Source organism: Falco rusticolus, chromosome 1, assembly GCF_015220075.1.
Source record: "Falco rusticolus isolate bFalRus1 chromosome 1, bFalRus1.pri, whole genome shotgun sequence".
Classification (NCBI taxonomy): Eukaryota; Metazoa; Chordata; class Aves; order Falconiformes; family Falconidae; genus Falco; species Falco rusticolus.
The window spans coordinates 19,100,216-19,121,451 of NC_051187.1; the positions used below are offsets into that span (position 1 = coordinate 19,100,216).

General features: G+C 44.0%; 2 protein-coding genes and 1 long non-coding RNA gene across 3 annotated transcripts in view; 2 read left to right on the forward strand and 1 right to left on the reverse strand.

Moving 5' to 3' along the window:
- The window catches only part of EFCAB5 (EF-hand calcium binding domain 5), a 41,786-nt gene extending 40,957 nt beyond the window's left edge, over positions 1-829 (reverse strand). The window contains exon 1 of the mRNA XM_037373103.1: positions 749-829. The gene's annotated coding sequence lies outside the window, so the exon portion shown is untranslated. The remainder of the gene's footprint in view (positions 1-748) is intronic.
- The window catches only part of SSH2 (slingshot protein phosphatase 2), a 103,610-nt gene continuing 82,928 nt past the window's right edge, over positions 555-21,236 (forward strand). The window contains exon 1 of the mRNA XM_037373070.1: positions 555-779. Within this exon, the coding sequence (XP_037228967.1) occupies positions 717-779 (63 nt within the window). The 5' untranslated portion in view covers positions 555-716. The remainder of the gene's footprint in view (positions 780-21,236) is intronic.
- LOC119141179 lies at positions 12,731-19,105 on the forward strand. The gene is made up of 2 exons (XR_005101866.1): positions 12,731-13,934; positions 18,081-19,105. It is a non-coding gene; the product is annotated as an uncharacterized LOC119141179 (long non-coding RNA).

Here is a 21,236-nt window from a genome sequence, read left to right on the forward strand (position 1 = left end):
GGTGTTTGGGCTTGCGCATTGATGCATAAAGGTGTTATACGGTGTTTTCATTACAGAAGGAGTTACTGTCACTCCCTAATCCAGGGAAAAGCTGCGGTGTGAGAGCATTAAGGCCAATTTCCACCAAGTACGGCGCCACGCACTCCGTTAGGGCTCCAGAGGGATGGGGCTCCAAAACCCCCTCACTTTGGCACACCAGAGCGCTCTGCCAGCAGGCGCCTTCAGGGTGGCCGCAGCCAAGCCGGCACACACTACCCAACGCCATCGCTGGGGCCGAGGGGGAACGATGAGACCTCTCAGAGGCCAGGCCCCCCTCAGAGGTCGGATCCCCCTCAGAAGTCGGATCCCACTATGAGGCCGGACCCCCCTCAGAGGCCGGGCGCCCGCCAAAGGTCGGATCCCCCTCCGAGGCCGGATCCCCTTCAGCGGCCGCGGGCAGCACGGGGCCCGCCGGCGCGGCAGGGGTTAAGGCGGCGGCACGGCCCGGGGGCGGCGCGGCGCTGACAGGTGGCGCATGCGCCCTGGCGCCTTATTGTGCCCGGCCGGCCCAGCCCCAGCGCGCCTCAGTCGGCGAGAGGCCGTTGGCGCGCGTGGAGCTGCTGCCCCCTGCGGCCGGCGCCGGGCCACCTCCGCTCCCCTCCCTGCCCTCCCGCCGGCGGCACTCGCCATGGAGTAGGGCCCTCCGCCGGCCGGACGGGGGGCCCCGCCGCGCCTCGATGGCTCTGGTCACGGTGCAGCGCTCGCCTACCCCCAGCGCCACCTCCAGCCCCTGCGCCTCGGTGAGTCCGCCCGCGCCTGCCGCCCGCCCGGCGCTGAGGGGAGCGCGGCGGTTGGTGGCCGTTAGGGTCCGGCACGCGCGGTGCGCATGCGCGCGCCAGACCGCTCGCGCCCCCCCTTCCCCCCCCCCCCCCCCCCCCAACCTCCTTCCCGCCGGTCGCCGGGCCCTGACAGCACCGGGCGGGCGGTGGCAGCGGCCCCCAGCACCCCCGCGGGGCCCTCGCCTCGCCGTGGCCTGGTGGCGGGCGGGGGTCCCGGGGCAGGCCCGGCCCGGGACAGGGCAGCCGGCGGGGCTGGGCGCTGCCCACCCTCAGGGCGCGGAGGGGCTCTGCGCCGCCGGCTCCCTCGGGGCGCGCGTGGGGGCCGGCCCCGAGCCCCGGCCGCGGTGCGGGGCCGCCGCTGCCCGCCCTGCGGTGCGGAGCTGCCCGAGCGGAGCAGCCGGGCGCGATTTTGTTGTCATTGTGTGCGGAGGGGAGAGGCGGGAAGCGCGCGTGGACGCGAGCTGACACTGCGCGGGCTGCGGCTCCTCTGAGGTGATCCGGTCTGACAGCCCCCTCTGGGTATCTCCAGTACGTGGCTCTTCCTTTGCGAAGAGCTAAGATTTATGGTTTGGGTTTGGTTTTTTTTTTCCACACCTCCCCCCCCCCCCCCTTTTTTTTTTTTGAATGTTACATAGAGTCTTCAAGAGGCTGTGCCAAGCCCAGGACAGGCACGGAGCAGCCAGATCCCAGGTCCCTGGATGAGATGTGGGGAATGAGCAGATGTACTCGACGCTGTCACAGCCTTCTTGCCTCCCTGCTCTTTAAACTTGGGACGAGCTGTTGTTACAGTACTTCTGAATATAAAATCTTAACCCCTTCAACCGCTTCTTAGCGGTTATGTGGAACTAAAGATGAGGGTGAAAACAGTGAGCTTCTTTTGCTTTCTGTATGCTTAGTTCCCACCTTTTTTCTTCAAAAAACCCCAACCTTCATGCATTATCACACTGGTGTTATGTCTGGTTTGCAAATGTTTGGGGCGATAAAGAGTTGGGATCCCAGTTGCTTCCCTCATGAGGGGGGATGAAAAAGACAACCGCTCTGAAAATATTTCTTGTTGTATTAGGTAACCTCTTCTGAAACTAGATCAGCCACTTGACAGGTCCTGCCTGCCCTGACAGCATTTTAGCTGTCAGAACACTTTTTTTATTTTTTTCTCCCCTCTTTCATTCCAGTGTCTCTCCTAAGCTGTGTTTATTTAGCAGCACAGATTAATTTCACTTATATTTCTCTACTGTAAATATTAATGTGCTGTATTACTTCAGAGGTGGCTTCCCCCTTTTGACTTATTTACCCTTTCCACTGTTTCTTTTCCCATATATTTCTTGCATTTATGACATCTTGTGAGAATAGGTAGGTCTCCCTTGGCATCTTTCTTCTTCCTCCCACTTGGATGCACAGCCCCTTCCTTTATTAAATATTTGATATATATGAACAGTCAGTTGAGTTCTGTGAGGCTTTCCTGTCTGGAACAGCCAGGCTGTTTCCCAGCTAATGATATAAATTGAAACTGTACTGATTTTAAAGCAATACTTAGTTTTCAAATATAAAAACAACTCCTTCCAGAGCCTGATAAATCCAGAAAAAGCAATTTTTGGTATATTCATCTATATTCTCCTCCTCATAGTATTGAGGTTCGTTCTGTACCAGTGGTCTTTGTAACTCTGCGGTGCCCTATGCAGAAATAAATGCGTGACTTCTGGCCTGGTTTTGGTTCTCATAATTACTTCTACTTTCTCAGACTTTTCTTGCAGTCTAAAGTGGGAAAGGTATTTACCACGTTCTGTCCTTAACTGCTATTGTTTGAGTACTTCTGCATTTCCTCTTTTAACTCCCTAACCACACTTGAGGGTTTTGAGTGCCCTTTTAGCCTCTCCTTACATAGCTAGGGTTGGTTATTTCTCCAGCCTTCTGCCAGCATTTTGTTGAGCCTCTGTGTGTTCCTCTTCTTCAATGTCACAAAATTGTTGTTTCCTAACCAAAACTTCTGGTGTTGTTTCAGATGATGATCCTGCCTAGGCTGCTAACAACTTGTGAATGGGACAGTCACCTTTTTGCTTTGGTCCAGTGAGACCATATGCTTGCCATCCTTACAGGCCCTTGTTGACTTCAGCAGGATGACTTGATTCTTTCGGTTTAAGTGGAATTGTTTCAACCAATTTGTTGTAAACCGATGGTAGCTTCCTTCTGTATGGACGGATAACTCTCTCCCCAAGTTATCTCTTTAAAAGAAAGCTTACCTTGCTGAAATAATTTTTATGAGTAGTATAAGGGTCTAACTTGCTGAGTGAAAGCCTGCTGTTTCTGAACAAAGATTCTGGTAACTGTTGGAACTTTACTGTTCCAGCTTGTGGGCAAGGAAGAAACATGTCTGTGTGCAAGCATATGGCTATGTCTAATTCTGTTTCCAGGCCACTAAGAATTTTGGGGACAGAAATGGATTCTCAAATTGCTTGATGTCTTTTTGCTTTAGAGATAAACTTCTCAGACAAGGAGAAAGGGTGAAATTGATGTCCTCAAACTGAATTTTTACATTAAGTATGCCCTATAAACAGTTATAATTGGCTCTTACGGATTCAGGGGAATAGCTGATCTGAATCACTCTGAAATTGGATGGCTTTTATTTATAGGTTTTTATCTTGTTCTCATTGCATAGAGCATCTCATGAGCATTCATTTCAAGGTAGTTCATGCAAAGTGTTGATTATACATTTACAGCCCTCTGGTTGCTTGATGACTTGTAAAATTCTCTTAATTGTCTGTCCAGACTTCTTCTGTCTGTTTTTGGCCTTTGGCTGTGCAGCCACTCTGAGAAATAAGACTGCAGTCCTCCCTTCTGTACAGCAGAACAGTTGTCTTCTGAGGTGCTCTGTTAGCAGACAATGGTTGAAGGCAGGACTGTACTACAGTAAAATGTAAACATACCATGAGCAGAAGTGGGGCTACCTGGTGCTCATTGAGGCCTTTGTTTACCTCGTAACACAAAATAAGATTTCCTTTTTCTTTTTTCTTCTTCTTCTTTCCCCCCCTCTTCCTGTGTGTGTTTGAGGGAAGTCGAGGGGGGGCAGGTGTTCTCCCTCCCATTGCTCAAAGACGGTTTTGTTGGGAGGTGGAGGGCTTGAGTCAAAGTGAGGGAAGAGCCCTGGAAGTATGCACCTGCGTTAAACCAGGTGGGCACAGTAGTCCCATCACGAGCAAAAGCAGTGAAATAAAACCACCATGTTCACAAGTGCTGCTCAGATATGCAGTCAGAACTCTATGAGGGCAACTTAAAAATCTAGCTTGTTGCTTTTTTTCCCCCCCCCCCCCCCCCCTTTATACCCCAGATTCTTTGACCCTGCTTCCCTCTATCTGTGCCATATTTCCTGTCTTGCAGAACAGTATCTTGTCAAGTGGTAGGCTTTCCTGTCCTTCCCCTCTAGCATCTTCATTTCAGTGGGGGAAAAAAAGGAAAGCATATTTTCTTCGGGTTCTTTCTTGAGAACTGTGAGATAGTAAACAGAAATGTGAATGATTTTAACTTGCTATATCCTTTGCTTTGGGGGTTAAATTTAAAAAAAAGGTTACTCACTGTTGTTAACTTACTTCCTTTTAAAATACTATATTTTGATTATCTTGCTTGGGCTGTTAGTGTGCATGCATTGTTGATAGAGACAGTTGTTAATACTGTCCTTGTTTACTTATCAGTTTTAAGTTACTTTTGCTCCTTGTATCTCTAAGCAATGGACCATCTCCCAATTTACTGTTGGTGTTAAACTGCAGGTGTCTTGTGCTGTCTGACAAACATGGAATATCTCTATCGCTCCCTCCACAGCAAAGTGTGGGCACCACAACCACGTTGTCAGATCTAGGGACAAGCTGCAAGAAAGAATTTTAGCTAAAGCAGAGGACAGCTAGTAAAAGGTGCCTGCCTCAAAATCCTTTGTGAGCTTTGTTATCTAAGGCCCTGGAAGTTGTTGGGTAACTGTCACCAGGATAGCGTTGAATCAGTCATCATGATGATGGGAGCAATGGAAAACTGATCTAATACTCTGTAGCTTTCCAGAATACTTTTGATAACTATCTGTGTTTGCAAATAATCTATTGAAACTTGTCCTTTTAATTTTTTTTCTATGCAGAGTTATAAAAAAACCCAACACCAAACTGCAATTTTTAAGTGCTGTTTTTCCTTTGTCTATTAGATCTCTTCCCTGAGAAGTGGAGAAGCTGGGCAGGCAATCTGGCCCTGACTGTTCGCGCAGTTCACTTGTCTTCCCTACCCTCAGGGAGACAATATGCTTTTATTGGAAGGGAGTGACTGACCCAGAAAGAGAGGATATGCTGTATATATTGTTTTAAAATGCCTGTTTTTTTAAAAAAACAAAGTTTAAAGTAAATGAAAACCTGAGCCATTTGACTTCCCCTCCTTAATCCCAGGAGAACAGCTCGAGCAGGAAGCAGCGTCCTGCAAATGTGTTTAGGAGTCTCTGTCATGTTTTGCTTAAGAGCTCCTTGATGGTGGAACATACAGGAAATATTTTCCCACTTATTTGTGGGGAAGCTAAATATAACATTTCTCTACCCTTGGTCCTGCAATTGCTATTAAACAGTGTGGTAATTCTAAGTTGACTTAATAATTGATAAGTCCGGTCTCTCTCATGTAGAACTTCTTGTACTTCCCCCCCCACTCCCCCCTGTTGTTGTGTTTTTGTTTTGGGGGGGTGGGGTGGGTGGGTGCAGGGCGTGTTAATTATTGAAGATCTTGATAGCTGCTGCTTGTATAAGGTTGTGGAGAGTTGAGTTTTGGAGGCAACTAGGAGAACAGAAGCTTCATATGAAATAATAAGTAGAGTTAGAAATGTGTAATACTTAAAGATGCTATCATCTGTTATTTGGGTTTCCTCAACTCATGTTTTTTGGGTACAGCCATAGCTTATTCTAAAACCTGCAGTTTTCAAAGGCAGTGGACCAGAGAAATGTGCTGATTCCTGCTTTGAGCAAACTTCTCCTAGTGCCTTACAGATCCCTCAATTTCCTGTGTTGCCAGATCTCACCATTTGGGCTATAAACCAAAAATGTATTAGTGAGGTGATTTGTAATGTCCTCCCTATCTTTCAAACTTCTACTTCTGTTGAAAGCTCTGCAAGAAAAACAGGGGGTCTCTGCCTCATGTTGAGTGTGATGCTGTATTGTTAGAAGTTTAAGGTTTCTATCCAGCTGTACAAGACTAGGCTCTTGCATTGCAGAACATTTTTGTATGTGCAGGTGCATTGTTAGGTGGCGAGACTTCCCTCTTACTAAAGCAGTGTGCTGGTTAAACTGAAGCTGCTTGGTGACAAAAGACTTAATCCTTTTCCTGAAGACTTGTTGTCCATTGTATATACACATACTAGGCTCTACTATAGATCTGCATAAAATTCAAAGTCCTTTTTTAGGTTGAGAACAGTATTTGGAGCTGAGAAGGATGATGATGACAGTTGAATTGGAACCTCATTAAGGATCATTTAGAAACATTCTTAAAACTTGGAGAGTACAAGAAAGAATCTTTTGGATCTAACTGTCCTTTTGTAGGATATCTTGATGATAGCTTGATTATTTTTTATTGTTCTTCCTGAAACAGCCAACCCTTTGATTTCTTAGACATGTTTCTGGTTTTTCTGAGCATTCATACCTTACAGCCACACTGATGATGATTAGGTCTGGTTTGTGGAGTGGAATGATTTGGTTTTTGCTGGCTTTTTTGTGAGAAGTGTAAATTTGGACCTGGGTATGACTCACTTTGACCATCAGGTCTAATACACTGTGCTATTTGTTATTGTACTTATTGAGCTAAAGGACGTACTAAATATAAAATACCTCTTTTGTAGTATGTTTTACATTAGATCAGTCAGTCTAAGGTTTCTTTGCGAAGTTGGCAGCTACTTGTTCTGTATCCTTCCCTTTCTTCTCATTTTGTTTACTGGGACATTGCTTTACAAGTTGTCAGTTTTGGAGTATTTGTGTCTTGACCAATGAAGTCCAGCCAAAAGAAACTATGGTAGCTGGCTTGGAAGCTGAAGCCTGCTTTTCCTGGGTGTACTTTGTCAGTGTTGACCTAAAATGGCTATTTTTAGGTTGAGAGGAATTTTGTCTGTGTTGACTTTTTTTTTATTCCACTAAATATGATGCTGTTGGTGGCATTGTAGATAAAATAACTGCACAACTCAGTTGTGTCTTTCAAGATACAAAGTTATGTTGAAACAGTGAAATACATACTGAAGTTGTCATCTCTTGAGTTACAGCAGAACATAAGTTGTTGTGTTTTGAAAAGAGCTTATAATTTGAAAATGCAAATAGCCTGTGATGCTGTAATGAGTCATTATCTGACCAATATTGAGTCTTGCTGTTCAAGCAATGAAAGAAGGTGGAAAAGGACAGGGTACTGTAATATCTACAGCTGTTCCGAGAGTCAGTGACACATTTACTTCAGTGGAGACTGCCATTCAAAAAGCAGTCTGGTGGAAGTATTTTGGTGTAAGAGCGCTGCCTTCGTGCGGGGGTAATGCCTGAGGATTTCCAGTTACTGGAAGAAAATCCTGAAAGATCTATAGCTGCAACTGTTAAGTCTTGGGGAAATGAAAAAAGAAAAAAGAAAAAAAGAAAAAAGGAAAGAAAATAGCCTTTGGGCAGCTCGGCTCAGTGTAACTGCTCCCTGATCACAGCCTGCAGCTCAAAGGTTTTATTCTTCAGTCACAACAAACCACATCCTCCCAGTACCACAGCGCAGCTTCACTCCGTTGAAGCGAGAAGGCTGGTTTGCAGCCTGTCTCTCAGGAACATCTGTATGCTGGAAGCTCATGCTGTCCTTGCAAGAATATACTGGACGGAAAGAGTTTTAGAATTCAGCTGAAGCTTTTGCTGTCTTTGTATCTGACTCTTGCCAATGTGATTAGCAAGGAGCATGTACTAAGCTGCTGGACTTCGGCAACTGGTACTTCCCTTATATAAACTGGCCTTGCAGAGTGAGCACTAGCCTTGTCAACTGCCTGCTCCAAGTGTTCAAGTTGTTTAGTGAATGTAAGAAGAGTCTCTTCTCTGTGCCATTGATTTGCCTGAGCATCCTTTCAATTTGTGATGTAATTTAATGAGTGAAGCTCATACCTCTTGTTTTAAAGGGGAATTTTGAATGCAAGAGAAGAAAGAGGTGATACCTATTGGAAGCAGTCAGTGATTTAAATAAGGCAGGCAGGGTTTCTTACCTTTTGGCTGGAAGCTGTTCCTCCAGAGCACCGTGTTTAAAGGGATAAAAACTTATGAAGGCTAAAAGCCATTTTTGGATTTCTGAGTTGGTCTGTATAAATCTATTAACTTGCTTTCAACCATCTGCAGAATGTCCTGTTGCAGTAGTATAATATTGCAGTGTGTGTGTTTGTGTGTTTTAGATAGCATTTGGGCAGGCTTCTGTGCATGCAGTTTTGAATATATCAATAGCTTTTTGCCCCAATAGAATTGCTCTGAATATGCATCTTATCAGTGTTGCTCATTGCAGGCTGATCTCCTCTCAGAAGGCATAAAACGTTGCTGTAAGATGAGTCACACAGTTACACAGCTTGTTGCTTCCATGGTGAGACGCACCCTTACTGTGTATGCCAGCAATCATGAAACTCCTGGCAAATACCCTGTGACGTGAACATCTTACGGCCTTGGTAAATGAAACGCCTATGGCACTCACTGAAATGTGTTTTGCTTGTGGCTGCTTGCTGCTTTTGGGCATGCTAGCCCTCCTTCCCCTGAGGAACTCCTCAACTCAGGCTTCATGGAAATAATTTACTGTATCAGTGTAGGCTGTTTCAAGGTGAAATTAGTGGGGCATTTAAGATTGAACACAGTGTAAACGTCTTGTATTGAAGTAATTGAAGACACTAGAATATTCTAATCTGACCTATTTTGAAACAACTGTTTTATCACAGATCATACTGTCCTTGTATTAAGCTCATACCAGAGCTCAGGAGGTGGCTTGGATGCTTGAGCTTCAGTGCAGCTTGAGTGCAGGTCTCTGGGAGGTAAATTTCAGAGATGTCTCAGGAGTTGTGCGGGTCTGGGACTCGTGATGCCAGGTTCCTTGTTGTGCAGCCTCCTCCCTGCCCACACCTCAGTGAGGTGAGCCACAAACAAGTCTGAGGTGAGATAGAGCAGGATCTGAAAGGCAGAAGACCAGGGCCTGACTCCTGTGTACTGTGGGTCCACTGAGTCATGTATTTTGTCTATTTAGTAGGCTTTAACACACTGGCGGTAGCAGCTGGTATATCCTTCAGAGGCAATCTGCAGTCTTCTTCTGTTAGTTTGCCTGTAACTGGCTCCGCTGTTGTATGAGTGGGGATGCCCCAAAGGGAATTTGGAGCAGGTTCCAAATCTAAAAGTTTTGTTCTCCTTGGAACAGAGGAGAAGTGATAGGAGGTAGTTGCGGAAGAACAGCACTCTAAGGGTTTTGCTGAGGGATACTGCATTCATTGGTTAGGTCTTGAGGCCTCCTTAGCAAAAAGGCAAGAGCTGCAGAGCTAGGCATGTTTGTCTTCAACTTTCAACTGGATTAAATATCTGAGAAGTGGATTTTAATGTGGAAAGCTGGTCCTGTCCCAGGGGACTGTAGTTGTCTTATTACTCTCACTGGCTGCTATAATGTCCCTTCTGTTTTGATGTACAAAATTACCACATTTAAAATTGCAGCAAGAACTTTTAAGACTTGTTCAGCTGGCTTCGTTTAGCTTCAGCAGCTAACATCTGAAGTGGATTCTTAAGAAAAAAATACCAAAATGGAACACTTTAGGCTTTTCATCTCTGTACCTTTTAGCTGATGATGAGAGGGAGGGATAGGGCATGTGCCTTGCATGTGTAAAATGCTTTGCTTTCCAAAGGAGAGCTTTGTTGGTAGTTAGAAGTAGTCTGAGTCTTCTGTGTGATGCAGGACCAAGCCTTTGGCTTAATCCATCTGAAGCTGGAGTTTCCCACGAATCTCTGAAGCTACTGAATGCTTCAGTCCGAAGTGCCACGTTCCAAGCATTTAAAAACAAAAGCCCTTAACCCTCACTTGCACGTGGAAAACCTGTGGGCTGTGGTCCCTGTCTGAAAAAAAATTTGCAAGCTCTTGCTCAGCTATGAAAGGGCCAGTCCTTAGCAAACTGTAATTAAAAAAATAGAGCTTCTGTGTGCAGATATTGATGCTGAGTAGCAGGGAGTCAGTAGAGAGTTGTCTGTGAGATGGCCCGCTTCTTGTACGGTAGCAGGTATCCTCTTGAGTCTGCTGTTTCTTTGCAGTAGTCCTGTGTTCTGGAGCATCTTCCCTAGGAAACAGGGTGTCACACTGAAAATTTAGCTCATAAGTAGCTGTGGGGCAAGCAGGAAAGTGACTCAGCTCTCTGACCTACAGATGAGCTAAACAGAGTTGCAAGAGGAAATGCTAGGTGACAAGATAAAGGTGTTCCTGGAATAAGGATTGATTCTTTTTTGTTGTTAGGTTTTGTTGTCTTTTTGGGTTTGTTTTCTTTTCCACAATCCTCCTCAATAGTTGAAAATAGTTTAAAGGCAAACAGCTCTGGGCATGTTCTTCAGATGATGCTGTAACCACTGTATTTAAATACAGTGCTTCAAAAATGTGGCACGAAACAGTTAAGTAGCTACCATATTACATTGTCTTCCTGAGTGAAGTGTAAACCTTGAAATGACAGCATTCTCCTTCTTAAAATTGCAGAATGGTTGACAAAGACTTAATTCATTTTCTGAACAAGTGTTTTTTCTTATGTAACATCTAGTGAGTTTTGTTACTGGGAGTTTCCTCTGTTTCTGTTTTCAGCTGAGTTGTGCTTCTGTGGGCTAGCAGCTTGTGACTTCAAAAAGTGAAGTGAAACAGGACAGCTTAGGCTTCTTTGTTCTTTGAGGCATTTCTTCCTTCTTGGTAGTACTTTGGCTATGCAGCAGTTAATAGAATGTGTAAGCCTGCATTTTAACACTTAAATGAATCTCCAGACAGCAGCTACCCCTGTAGTGTGGGTTAAGTCTAATATTGCATAAACTTGTCAGTACGGTTGCACATGGAAATCAAATATTAATATGTTATCTCTTGCTTTTTGTGTCAGCCTGGCACTGCATCCACACCTCGTTGTGTGGTGGCTGGGGGTGGCTGCCTCAGTGATGCGCTGGGAGTGAATTGTCCTTCTGTGCAGCTTCTGCTCTGCTCCTGAATCTTAAATAAAGAGATTATCAGGGTAAAACAGTATGAACATAGCGTATTTTCAGATGCCTTCCCAAAAGTTAGGCATAGTTATATAAACTTGAAGGCAAGGGAGGCATTATCAGTTAACGTTTGTAGTGTGACTGGAATAGAGTTTGCATAGTCTCAGTGGGTGAAATGAATATATTTCACATATATTTTACAGATCTCTCATCTCAACTTGTGCTTCATGCTGCAAAGATAACTGTGCCACAGGCTTTTGCAACCCACACTTCTGGTCTTTGCAGTAATTTTTTTCTCTTTTACACATATACCAGAAACTGCTGTTGTCTGGAGAAAGCTGTATTTAACTTACATCTGTTCACGTTGACTGTGGATGGCTGAGACTGTTATTTTGGGGCAGTTTCTGTCTGGTACTCTTATGAGTGGGGAAGTTCAAACTTGACTTTTTCCCTTGAGGAGAAGGGAGAAGTTTTACATCTTAGTATTGAGGAGAAGGTGGTGTGACCCAAAATAATTTTTTAAGCTTGAGTAATTGCTTATATCTTGATTCTAAACATAAGATGTGCCTCACTGAAAAAAAAAAAAAAAAAAAAAAAAAGACCAAAACAAAAACCACAATCCCAAAGCCTAACACACACACCCCCACACCCCTACAAACACCTCAGAAAAACCTGCAAAACAAAACCCAAACCAAAACTCTTTAGCTTGTTCAAAGTTTAAAATTGCAAGTTTGTTTTTAGGATGGATGAGTGCAGAATGCCTTGAGGAGTATGTGCAAAGACAATTGAGGTGAGAAGCAGTCTGTATTTGCCAGAATTCTACTTGCTTGCCATGAAGTAGGACATCCTGACTGTATTTCACTCTTTTTAAACTTTGCTTTGATAGTGAACAGTTCTTTGCACGTGCTGTGGGAAATACTGAAGAACCCTGAAGTGGTTGAGAGATATTGACAGGGTATTGGCGAAGAATCTTTTCTGGGGGCAGAGGATGGGAAGTGATTTGCCAGCTGACTGGCAGTTGATAGCAGTCAGTGTTGCTAATGTGTAGTGTCACTTGGCTTGGCTTGGTTTCAGTGCCTCTGTGTGGTGTGGAAGCACGCTGTGTAAAACGTGAGAACTTCCTGCTGTGATAAGGAACCAACAGCTCTTCCAACAGGTGCAGCCTTTAGCTGCAGTCCTGAAGACGTAACAGAAATGTTTGCTTTCATGGGCCTTCAATACTGTCGACCTCAAACTGAGTAGCTTGCTCAGGAAGGAGCAGTGGAACTGGCCAGAGCCTGGCCTGAACCAGTTCAGAAGGCAGAGCTTTGTTTTCTGCCTTGTACTGCTACGATAAGAGAATTAGGAGGGGAAGCTGTGTTCAAGAATCTGTAATCCATAATGGTGGCTCTGACTGAAATGGAATAATCTTATTTTAAAGGGTGCTCCAAACCACTAAAGCTTTATAAATATTAATTTTGTTCTTTTGTTTCCTAATAAAAGGCTTTTATTCATGAAATCACTGTTTATTTATTAACCTGACAAAGTAATAGCAAGCTCTCTTCTTTCAGTGTATGCATGTGCCATATCACAATTCTGGTTGTCACCATAATAAGAACTTCATTCATCTGCTTTAAAATGTCATTGATAACAACCTGGCAGTGGCCCAGCTTGGAGCAAGTTAACTACAAAAGGCTGCATTGTAAACCTTCCTGAGAGTACATGCTACATTAAGTCTAAAATTAAAAAAAAAAAGGGGGGGGGGGGGCGGGAGAGAAATGTGCAGGCTGGTCTGGGCTGCATACAACTGCCAAATAGCTTCACAACTCTGAAAAAATGAAGCTCAGTATAGAGGAGTTCTGGATGAAAATGGGATAGTTTGGAATTAAGGGTGCATTCTGCTCACTTGAAAACATCTAAGGTACACTGAATTTATAAACCTCATCTTACAAAGAGAGGGAATGTCTTGCTGAACCACAAGCAGCTAAATAAGAACTTGTGTATGTAAGGAGGTTGTTATTTCCTTTAGTCTCCTCTTTCTTCGATTGAGTGCCCAGGATAAAAATTACAGTCTGAAAATGAAGTCATAAGCCTCTGGGAGTTAACTACTAGCAATACTGTGAGGTAGTTTGTCTTGGTTATAATAACCTTCCCCAACCCCAGATGCAGTCTGAACACTAAACTTATTTGCTCACACTGTAGGAGCAGGGTGTCTTGTCACTCACACCGAAGTTCAAGTGCCTGGTCTTTCTGTCAGCTCCTCTGGAGGTACCCGAACTGCGCGTTGCTCTGGCAGCCCTGTATATGGGGCTTCATGCTCACGGCAGTTCAGGGCTCCTTGCCTTTGACTCTCCTGTTCGTAAAACTATTACAGATGATATTTGTAGCCTGGGTGAAGGTGAACTGAATTGCTTTTGAAACAGATGCAGAGATTGTGAACTTGGAGGGAACTTCCCAAGGATCTCTTTGAAATGGGTCCTGCCCTGTGCTACATGTGAGAGCTGTGTGTTTTCACACAGCACCTGACTAACCTAGGTAGTCTCACTGAACAATTTAACAGCTGAGCAGAACTGAAGCTTTAAGGCATCTTCATCCAAGGTCTTTTGGGAGCAATGTAAGCATACAGTAAATTACCGTTGTTCTCATCCTACACTCTGGAGATGCAACAGGCTTAGGCGGTGTGGTGCAGAGCTTGCCCAGAACTGATTGGTGTATAGTCTAATTTCTTAGCTGGAATGGGAACTGCCAGAGTTGTGTGTGTGTTTGGTTGTGTTTTTTTTTTTTTTTAAAAAAAAGCTACAATGTCATGCCACTTCACTTCTGTGGTTTTTTTTTTTTTTGTTTTGTCTCTTAAGTATAGTGTATGGACAGCGCCATGTGTTAGGGAACACTTCAACTTCATCTTCAGAGACTTTTCATATGTAGCCTTCTACTGAAGTCAATGGGCGTGGAGGTAAGCAGTACTGAGTGCTTTCTGACAACATCACTACCACCCACTCTGTAGCCTGATGCACACAACACTCCTTGTATTTGAGCATTGTTTTTCTCCAAAAAAGTCGCATGCAGTTGCACAATGAAGACACTGCTTATTTGTGTAATGCAAATGTATTCCTACATGTTGGTACAAAGTGCAAGCAGTGAGCATCAAAGTGTGGGAGACTTCACAGATACTGCATGAACACTTAGTGACGAGGCTGTAGTATGTCAAAATAAAGGTGACTTCACAATTGGTCTGTGAGTGAATGGGATTTGAATGATGGGTTGAATGTTCTGTCTGAAGCACTTGTGCTACTGATGCTCAACACCTTTTGCCCTGCTATTGTTTGTTTATGTGTTTTGCAACTACTGAGTTTAGTCTCTCTGTAGTTAATCATTTTATCTCAAGCCAGTCAGAATCAGTGAGAGTTCCTGTTTCCTTGTGTTTCTGTTGATTTCCTTTTCTGTTGAAATGCAACTTTCTCTGTTGAAACAACTTGGTTGCTGCACTTCTCAGTTTCCATCTAGTGGCTTAAAGTGGAGGGAGGGGGAACTGTTTGAAATGGCCTGATACTCTCAGAGACATTGACAGTTGGGTCTGGTGACTAAATTGTTATGATAAAACACAAATTCATTAGTTGATGCTGTTGAAATCCGCTGACTTTTCTGTGCTCCTAATAGAAGGCTTTAAAATATCCAGCTGCAGACTGATCCTCTCCAAGCATGTGACACTGACATCAGTCCTAGAAGTGAGGCATTGAACTGCCTCCAAAAATGAGCTCATCGGGTGATATTCAATGCACTGATTTAGCAAAATATTAGCTAATTTGATTACGTGGTCACCTGTACATACTGCTTGAAAGATGGGAATTCATTCCAATTTTAGCTGCTGTCATTCCAGATACCAATGTCATAATCCGGAGAGCCTTTTGGTGGGATGCTATGCTCCCACTGTATGTTGGGAGCCAGGCTTAGCAGAGCCCATCTCTAATTGCCACTAACTTGCTCCAAGACATGCCAGTTTCCTTGCTGTTCTTCTCCTTGCATCCCTCCCAATAAGCTGTAGGGAGTAAGAGTGTGGAAGTCCCTCTAAAGCCACTCATAAAACTTGCTTAATTTTCTTTTGCCTCTCTTGACTTGTTTAAATAGCTGCATAAAAACACAGCTACATCCTTTCCCAGGAGCCTGGGTAGTGGTTCGTCTTTAACCTGACCTGCCATCCAAAGCAGAGTGATTAGTTATGACCGAAACAAAATTAAACCCTGGCAGAACTGTCCTGGAGGCTAGCTGCTGTGTGCCTCTAGCTTCCTCGCCTCCTGTAGCTTGAGGTCAACAGTAACTGCATATTTCCTCTTACGACCCGCACAAAGGGCGTGTGTTCGGGCAGCACATCAGAGTGATGGTGACCCCAAACATACTTGCCCATTATTTTGCAGACTTGAAGAAATTCTGCATTTATCTGTAATTACAGTAGGCTTATGTTCTAGATGATGCTGGTCTGAGCATCTCAACATATACCTGATTATTTATTTATTTGAAACGTGGGCATAAGAGAATACATTAGAAGAAGGGTTCGTGTGAATTTGTGCAGAAACATTGTTGTCTCCCTCCCCCCACCCAGTATTTTTTGCCTGTTATTGCACATTACAGGGTTGTTTGTTTTGGATGTTGTTTCCTGCTGAATGGAAGTCTTTATTGAGATGGCTGTAATGTTGCTCTTTTCTTTCAAGAAATACTGCTGCTAACTTAAGACAGAGGAAGATGCTGTATCTTATGGGGCTGTAATAGTGTTGTCTGAATTGTGATCTGTTGTGCAACTAAAGAAACTGTGCACCTGTGATAAACAGAATGGAAAAACTGCTGCTGATGTATACAGGGAAGTGAGGTGATGAGAAGCTCCTAAATGCCCTATGTATAGACCAAGGGAAGAAGCTAGGTTTGAAGAGCAAGCAGTTGAAAATGAGATAGGAGGAACTCTTGCAGAAACAAGAGTAAGTGATCCCTTATAGTAGCCAGGGAGGCTGCTTGATGTGAACTCTGTGCAAAGTTCAGTGGAGAGCATGGTCTGATGTCCTGGGTGATAGATACTGTCTTTTCCGCCTTCTTGTTTACAAGAAGCTGGCGTTTTTTCAGAATAAGCTTCTGAAACATCCTTGGTGGGGAGGAGGGTTGGGATGACAAAATGCTTATTTGCATCTAGAAAGCTAGCTACAGCAGTAACTATCCAAGTTGGCTTGATGGCTGCTGCCTGTTTTTTGTTAACTTCACGAATTGTGCTGGTGAGCAGCAAGGTCTAGGGGCAGGACCATGGAGTCTGTTGTGCCTCAGCACACGCATTCTGTAGCAGCAGCACCTCAGTAGCATACTTGAGATGCTGCCTTTGCAAAACGATGAAATTTCTGCTTTTCCCAGTAAAATGCCTGTGGTACGTGTGTCACTTAGTTTTAGTTTGTCTTTAACAATAGCAAGAGTTGTGCAGAAAACATGTAGGGCATGGAAATGGGGAACTGAGCTCCATCGTCTGTCCTCTGCTGATGGAGGGCAGGAGGAGGCGGAGAGAGAGGGAAAGGAAGAAAAGTGCTTTGCCTGTGCCTGTTTTGATACTGAAGAGCTCTTTCCAGTGATTTGAGAAGGGGGTGGGGAGAGAACCAGATGCTCTTAGGAAGTTCATACCATTGTTAATAATGTAATTCACAGATGGTGGTGAAGGCCTTGAAGAGGCTTTCATGCAGTACTTACGCTCTGTAATAGACAGATCATCACATAAGGGCTCACAAATAGAGATGACTTAATCCCAAGGATGAGTCTACAGTGATCTATTTGATAGTGGCCCTGTGGATCATTGTAATCTTTTTAAACAGTTAAGAGCCTTCAGGATCCTTGAATGTTGAGCACAACTCCAGGATTGGACCAGTCCCTAATTAAATTGTCAGGATAAAATGTCAGTATAGCTTTGAGACATTTCCAATAAAAGTGGCTCTTAGGAAATAAAAATTAAGTTCCTTTGTTCTGGTACAGAAATCAACACAAATAGCAAAAGTGTGAAAATCTGTTTGTACAGTTCCATCTTGTTAAGAGACAGTTCTGCTTTTATTTCCATTTACCTGGTTGGAGTTGGAAGCAGACCTTGTATGTGTTCTGAATAGCCCATCAGTACTTCTTGACAGCTAAGGAGAAGGATTGTGGGTTGCATGTCATCTTATTTATGAAAAGAAGTCACTCTTGCCTATAAGCTGTATAGCAAATGTATGGACCGCTGGCTTTCAGACATGCGGAATCAGAAAAGTTTTAGCTTAGGTCTATGCAATTAAATTCAAATGTGACTGACTGCTGAGCAACTCTTGATTGGCTGTAAGCTATGTAACTAAAAATCAGTATTAGGAACTTCTAAGCAATGCTAGCTTACATGTGTAGCACAAGAAATCAAAAGTTTCTGGTAACGTGAGAACTGATCCCTGCTTTGTTATTTGCTGCTGTCTTTTCAAGTGCAGCTTCTCCCTTCCTAAGAGTTGTTTCCATAATGGTTTTTATTATTATTCTTAATTTCAAGTTTAAGTTGTGATTAGTAAATTGTTTTCTTGTGATGTTTGTCATGTGGTGGTTCATGAGCCCTGAAGAATGTGCTTCCTGTGACTTCAGCCATGTATTTGCAGGCTGTATCATGTGTTCTTGTTAGTCTTGCGTTTTGAGCTAAGTAGTGAAGGCGGTGGGGGTGGAAAAAAAGGGGACTATTTCAGGGCTAAGCTACCAGAAATTCTCAGACTACTTAATTTGTGACCTTGTTCACTAGTTAAATGTAATCTAGGATTTTCTACCTCTACCACATTTACACAGAAATATTTTCTGCATTAGAAGCTGGGCTTTTCTTGTCTTAAAATCCACTTTAAAAAACAGGAAAGCCCCATGTTCTGGTAAAAGAAATCCTGGGGGAAGAGTTTGTTTGTTTATTTATTAAGGAAAAAGCCTTGGCAGGGGTGTGTGCTTTAGCTGAGAAAGTTAGAAATAATCTTTGTCCCACATTTTTTAATGTTATTAACTGTGACATCTGTACAGCAGTATCTTCATTACTGCAGTAAAGTGAGCAAAGTTGAAATGTGCCAAGAGTTTTACTGTTTCTCTGCAGCGGCCAAATTTTTTGAGCACTAGAAGTGTTGTTAGTGAACCTGTGTACAGCTCCTGGTCCCACTGCCTGCATTTGATGTCTACATCCATTCCACCCGTGCACAGTCCTGGAAGGACTCAGCTTCCACTGAAGAGCTGACAAGGTCACACTTCATATTAGGTTTGTTTTAAGCAGTGCTTTGAAGTATTTGAGCATCCTTCTGTTTAATTTCCTTCTTTGACACCATGTAATACTGTTTTTCATATATATATATGCTGCTACTGCTGTTCAGTCCTGTGTGTTTCTCCCCTGCCCTGCATTTGATACAGAAACTCCTCGAGATCAAAGCTTTACAGGAGAGATGACTGTCAGCTGAAGTCTCTGCACATGGATGCCCTGACAGTAAAGCTGTCCATCTTTAGTAGCTTTTGTTTTTCACCAGATGGGCTGTGCTCTAGAGTTCTCATACTATTAGACTTCTTTGTACTTTTTATGTCTGTGTGGGCTAATGCGTTTCTTTAGATCCGAATCCAACATCAAAGTAACATTGGTTTAATACAATGTTTTTTATATCACCTTTTTCCTCCAAGTTGGATTTTATTTTCAGCTTTGACCCTAGTATTTGTTCCTTCATAATTTGGGGCTTTTTGCTTGCTCTTCACATTAAAAAAAAAAAAACCAACAACAACAAACAAAGCAAAACCATAAAACTCTGTTTTGCTTAGCTCATCCAGTATTTCCATTTGGCTCAGAAGATGTGGATTTGTGAGCTGAGGGAATCCTCATTTGGCTCATCACCTAAGCTTTCTTCAAGAGCATTAGAAGGATCTACAGCTTAAGTTCATCAGAGGGCTGACCTGCTCTAGTTTTAATGAGATTTATTATACATGTACCTTTTGGATTCTATGGTCTTGATCTTCAAAACAATCTGTACAAACCTGTTAGTAAAAGCAAAACTGTTGACATAAAACTCACTCTTTATACTGAATCTTCCCTGTGTCAAGATTACTGATTTTTGACATTAAAATTAAATCCTTTGTGCCATTGGCATGTGGTTTATCTATGTTGTTTGGCTAAGTGCTTGTATGCATGCTTCCCTTCTTAGCTCTTCCAGTCCTCCCTCTCAGAAAACCACATGGATCAAACCCTGATATCACAGCTCAGGCTTGGAGAGAGTGGAAGGAACAAATCTGATGTTACGGTTGATGGATGATTGTGTGCGAATGTTATGGATACAGCTTCAGTCCTAATACATGCAGGAGATATTGGGAGGGTGAGTCTTGGCCAAACTGAAGTGTGTATTTTCCCTAAAATCACCTTTGGCTTTCATAAAAACTTGGCAGCATTTAATAATACGAGTTTTGTTAGCTTAAAAGACCTAAGAGTTCTTGACTTGCTCCAAAACGAGTTCCTGTGAACTTTCAGTGTGTCTGATAACTGTGGGACAGCAAGGCCTCGAAGGGGATCCAGAGGTACTGGTGGGGTATAGACGGGCACAAGTTATCACTGAGTGAAGGTAATGTTGGAGAGTGTGGGCAACCCTAGTAGGGAGACTGGTGTCTGGAATGAGAATATCTGGGTCAGACTCCTCCAGAGAGCTGCAGGACACGTGAGATGCTGCAGTGGTCTGGCTTAACCTCTTTCAATCTGGTGACTTCTATGGCTGTGTTAAGTCTCCATGGAAGATGCAGATTGACAGGCCTATAGCAGAGGTGGCCAGTGGACAGTGATTTGACTTGTTCCATCAAGATTTGGCAAGCCTAATGACTAGGCGATCGCTGGAGCTGTGAAGGAGAATGTGGCTTGTCAATAACAATTACAGTAACAGTAACAAAAATAATAAAGAATTCATTAGCTTTCCCCTGCTTGTGCTGGGTGTTTGTACATGCAGCACTCATGTCTGGGGCAAATGCATTGATGGGTGTAACACCTTTCCTTTTTTTTATGAGTGTACCTATTAATGGAAGCAGAGTGCATAATGTAATCTTAAAATAGCTACTCCATGAATGCAGAAACATTCCACTTCTGACTAATCGGCCATTCACAATGAGCATTTAAATATGCTCCAGAGACTGAGCGGCGGCTTTCCATATCTGTGTGAATGGAGCTAGAAACGTACTGCAGCTCAGAGCTGTGCAGGCGTTTTGTTCTCTTACCCCACATCTACTTGTCTCAGTGTAGCTACTTCTAGCCTGGGAAGCAGAATGCATATTCTGCTTGCTATCCCTTTGGGCAAGCAAGCTTATGGGGTTTTTTCATTCTCACTAGCCCCAAGACTGAGTATCTTGGAAGGACTGGACTGATAAACAGTCCTCAAAACCAGATTTCTCTTTCTCTTGGTTGTGAATGACCAGGAACACAAAGAGCTTATGGTCAGAGTCCTGGCTGTAGTGCATAGTTTGAAGAGCTTGGCAAGCAGCAGGGAGCCCACGTGCAGTGTTTTTTCTCTGACAGGCTGCTCCACAGCAATGTGTGCTGCTCCAGAGCCTCTGGCCCAGCTTCACAATGAGAATTAGATGTGCAGATCTGTCTGGGGGCTGCAGGGGCAGGATCTGTGTGGTCTGTCAGGTACCGGACCCAAAGCCTGTCCTAGCTTAAGGATTTCTCTTGCAACTGCTCAGCGTCTGGCCGGGGGATGGCGCCAGGTTGCACAGGGCTCCCTCCCAAGGGACAGGTGCCATTGGAAGTGGTTATAGTCTCACCTGTCAGAAGAGGAAACGCTTTCATACAGCCACTTGTCCTCACTTTCTCCCTGCTATAGGAGGGAATGGGCAAGGCACTTCTCGGGATTCCTCTGCATTTTCACTGGGTGTGCTTTGGTTTTTCTGTGGCACAAATATACATCTTCACTGGACTAGGTTGTTGATGCCTCGTGTGTAATGAGATAGTCCTTATGGTCTGCAGGTGCTGGACTATGTTGCACAAGCCTCTCCTGGCAGGCTGAGCATGGAGGACCGGCTGCCTGCTGCTAGTGCTGCCTTCACTCTCCTGCCCATGGCATTCAGGGCTGAGGGAGCTGGCTGGGCCGGCCAGATCAGCCAGGCGAAGTCTAAACAAGTGATTTTCTTTTGCTGATCCGTGTTGCTTTTCCAAATACCGCGTGGCTTCTGTGGCTATAATTGTATGGCCATCTCATTTAGAGCTGACCTCAAAGGCAAGTTCTCTCCTCTCCTCCCA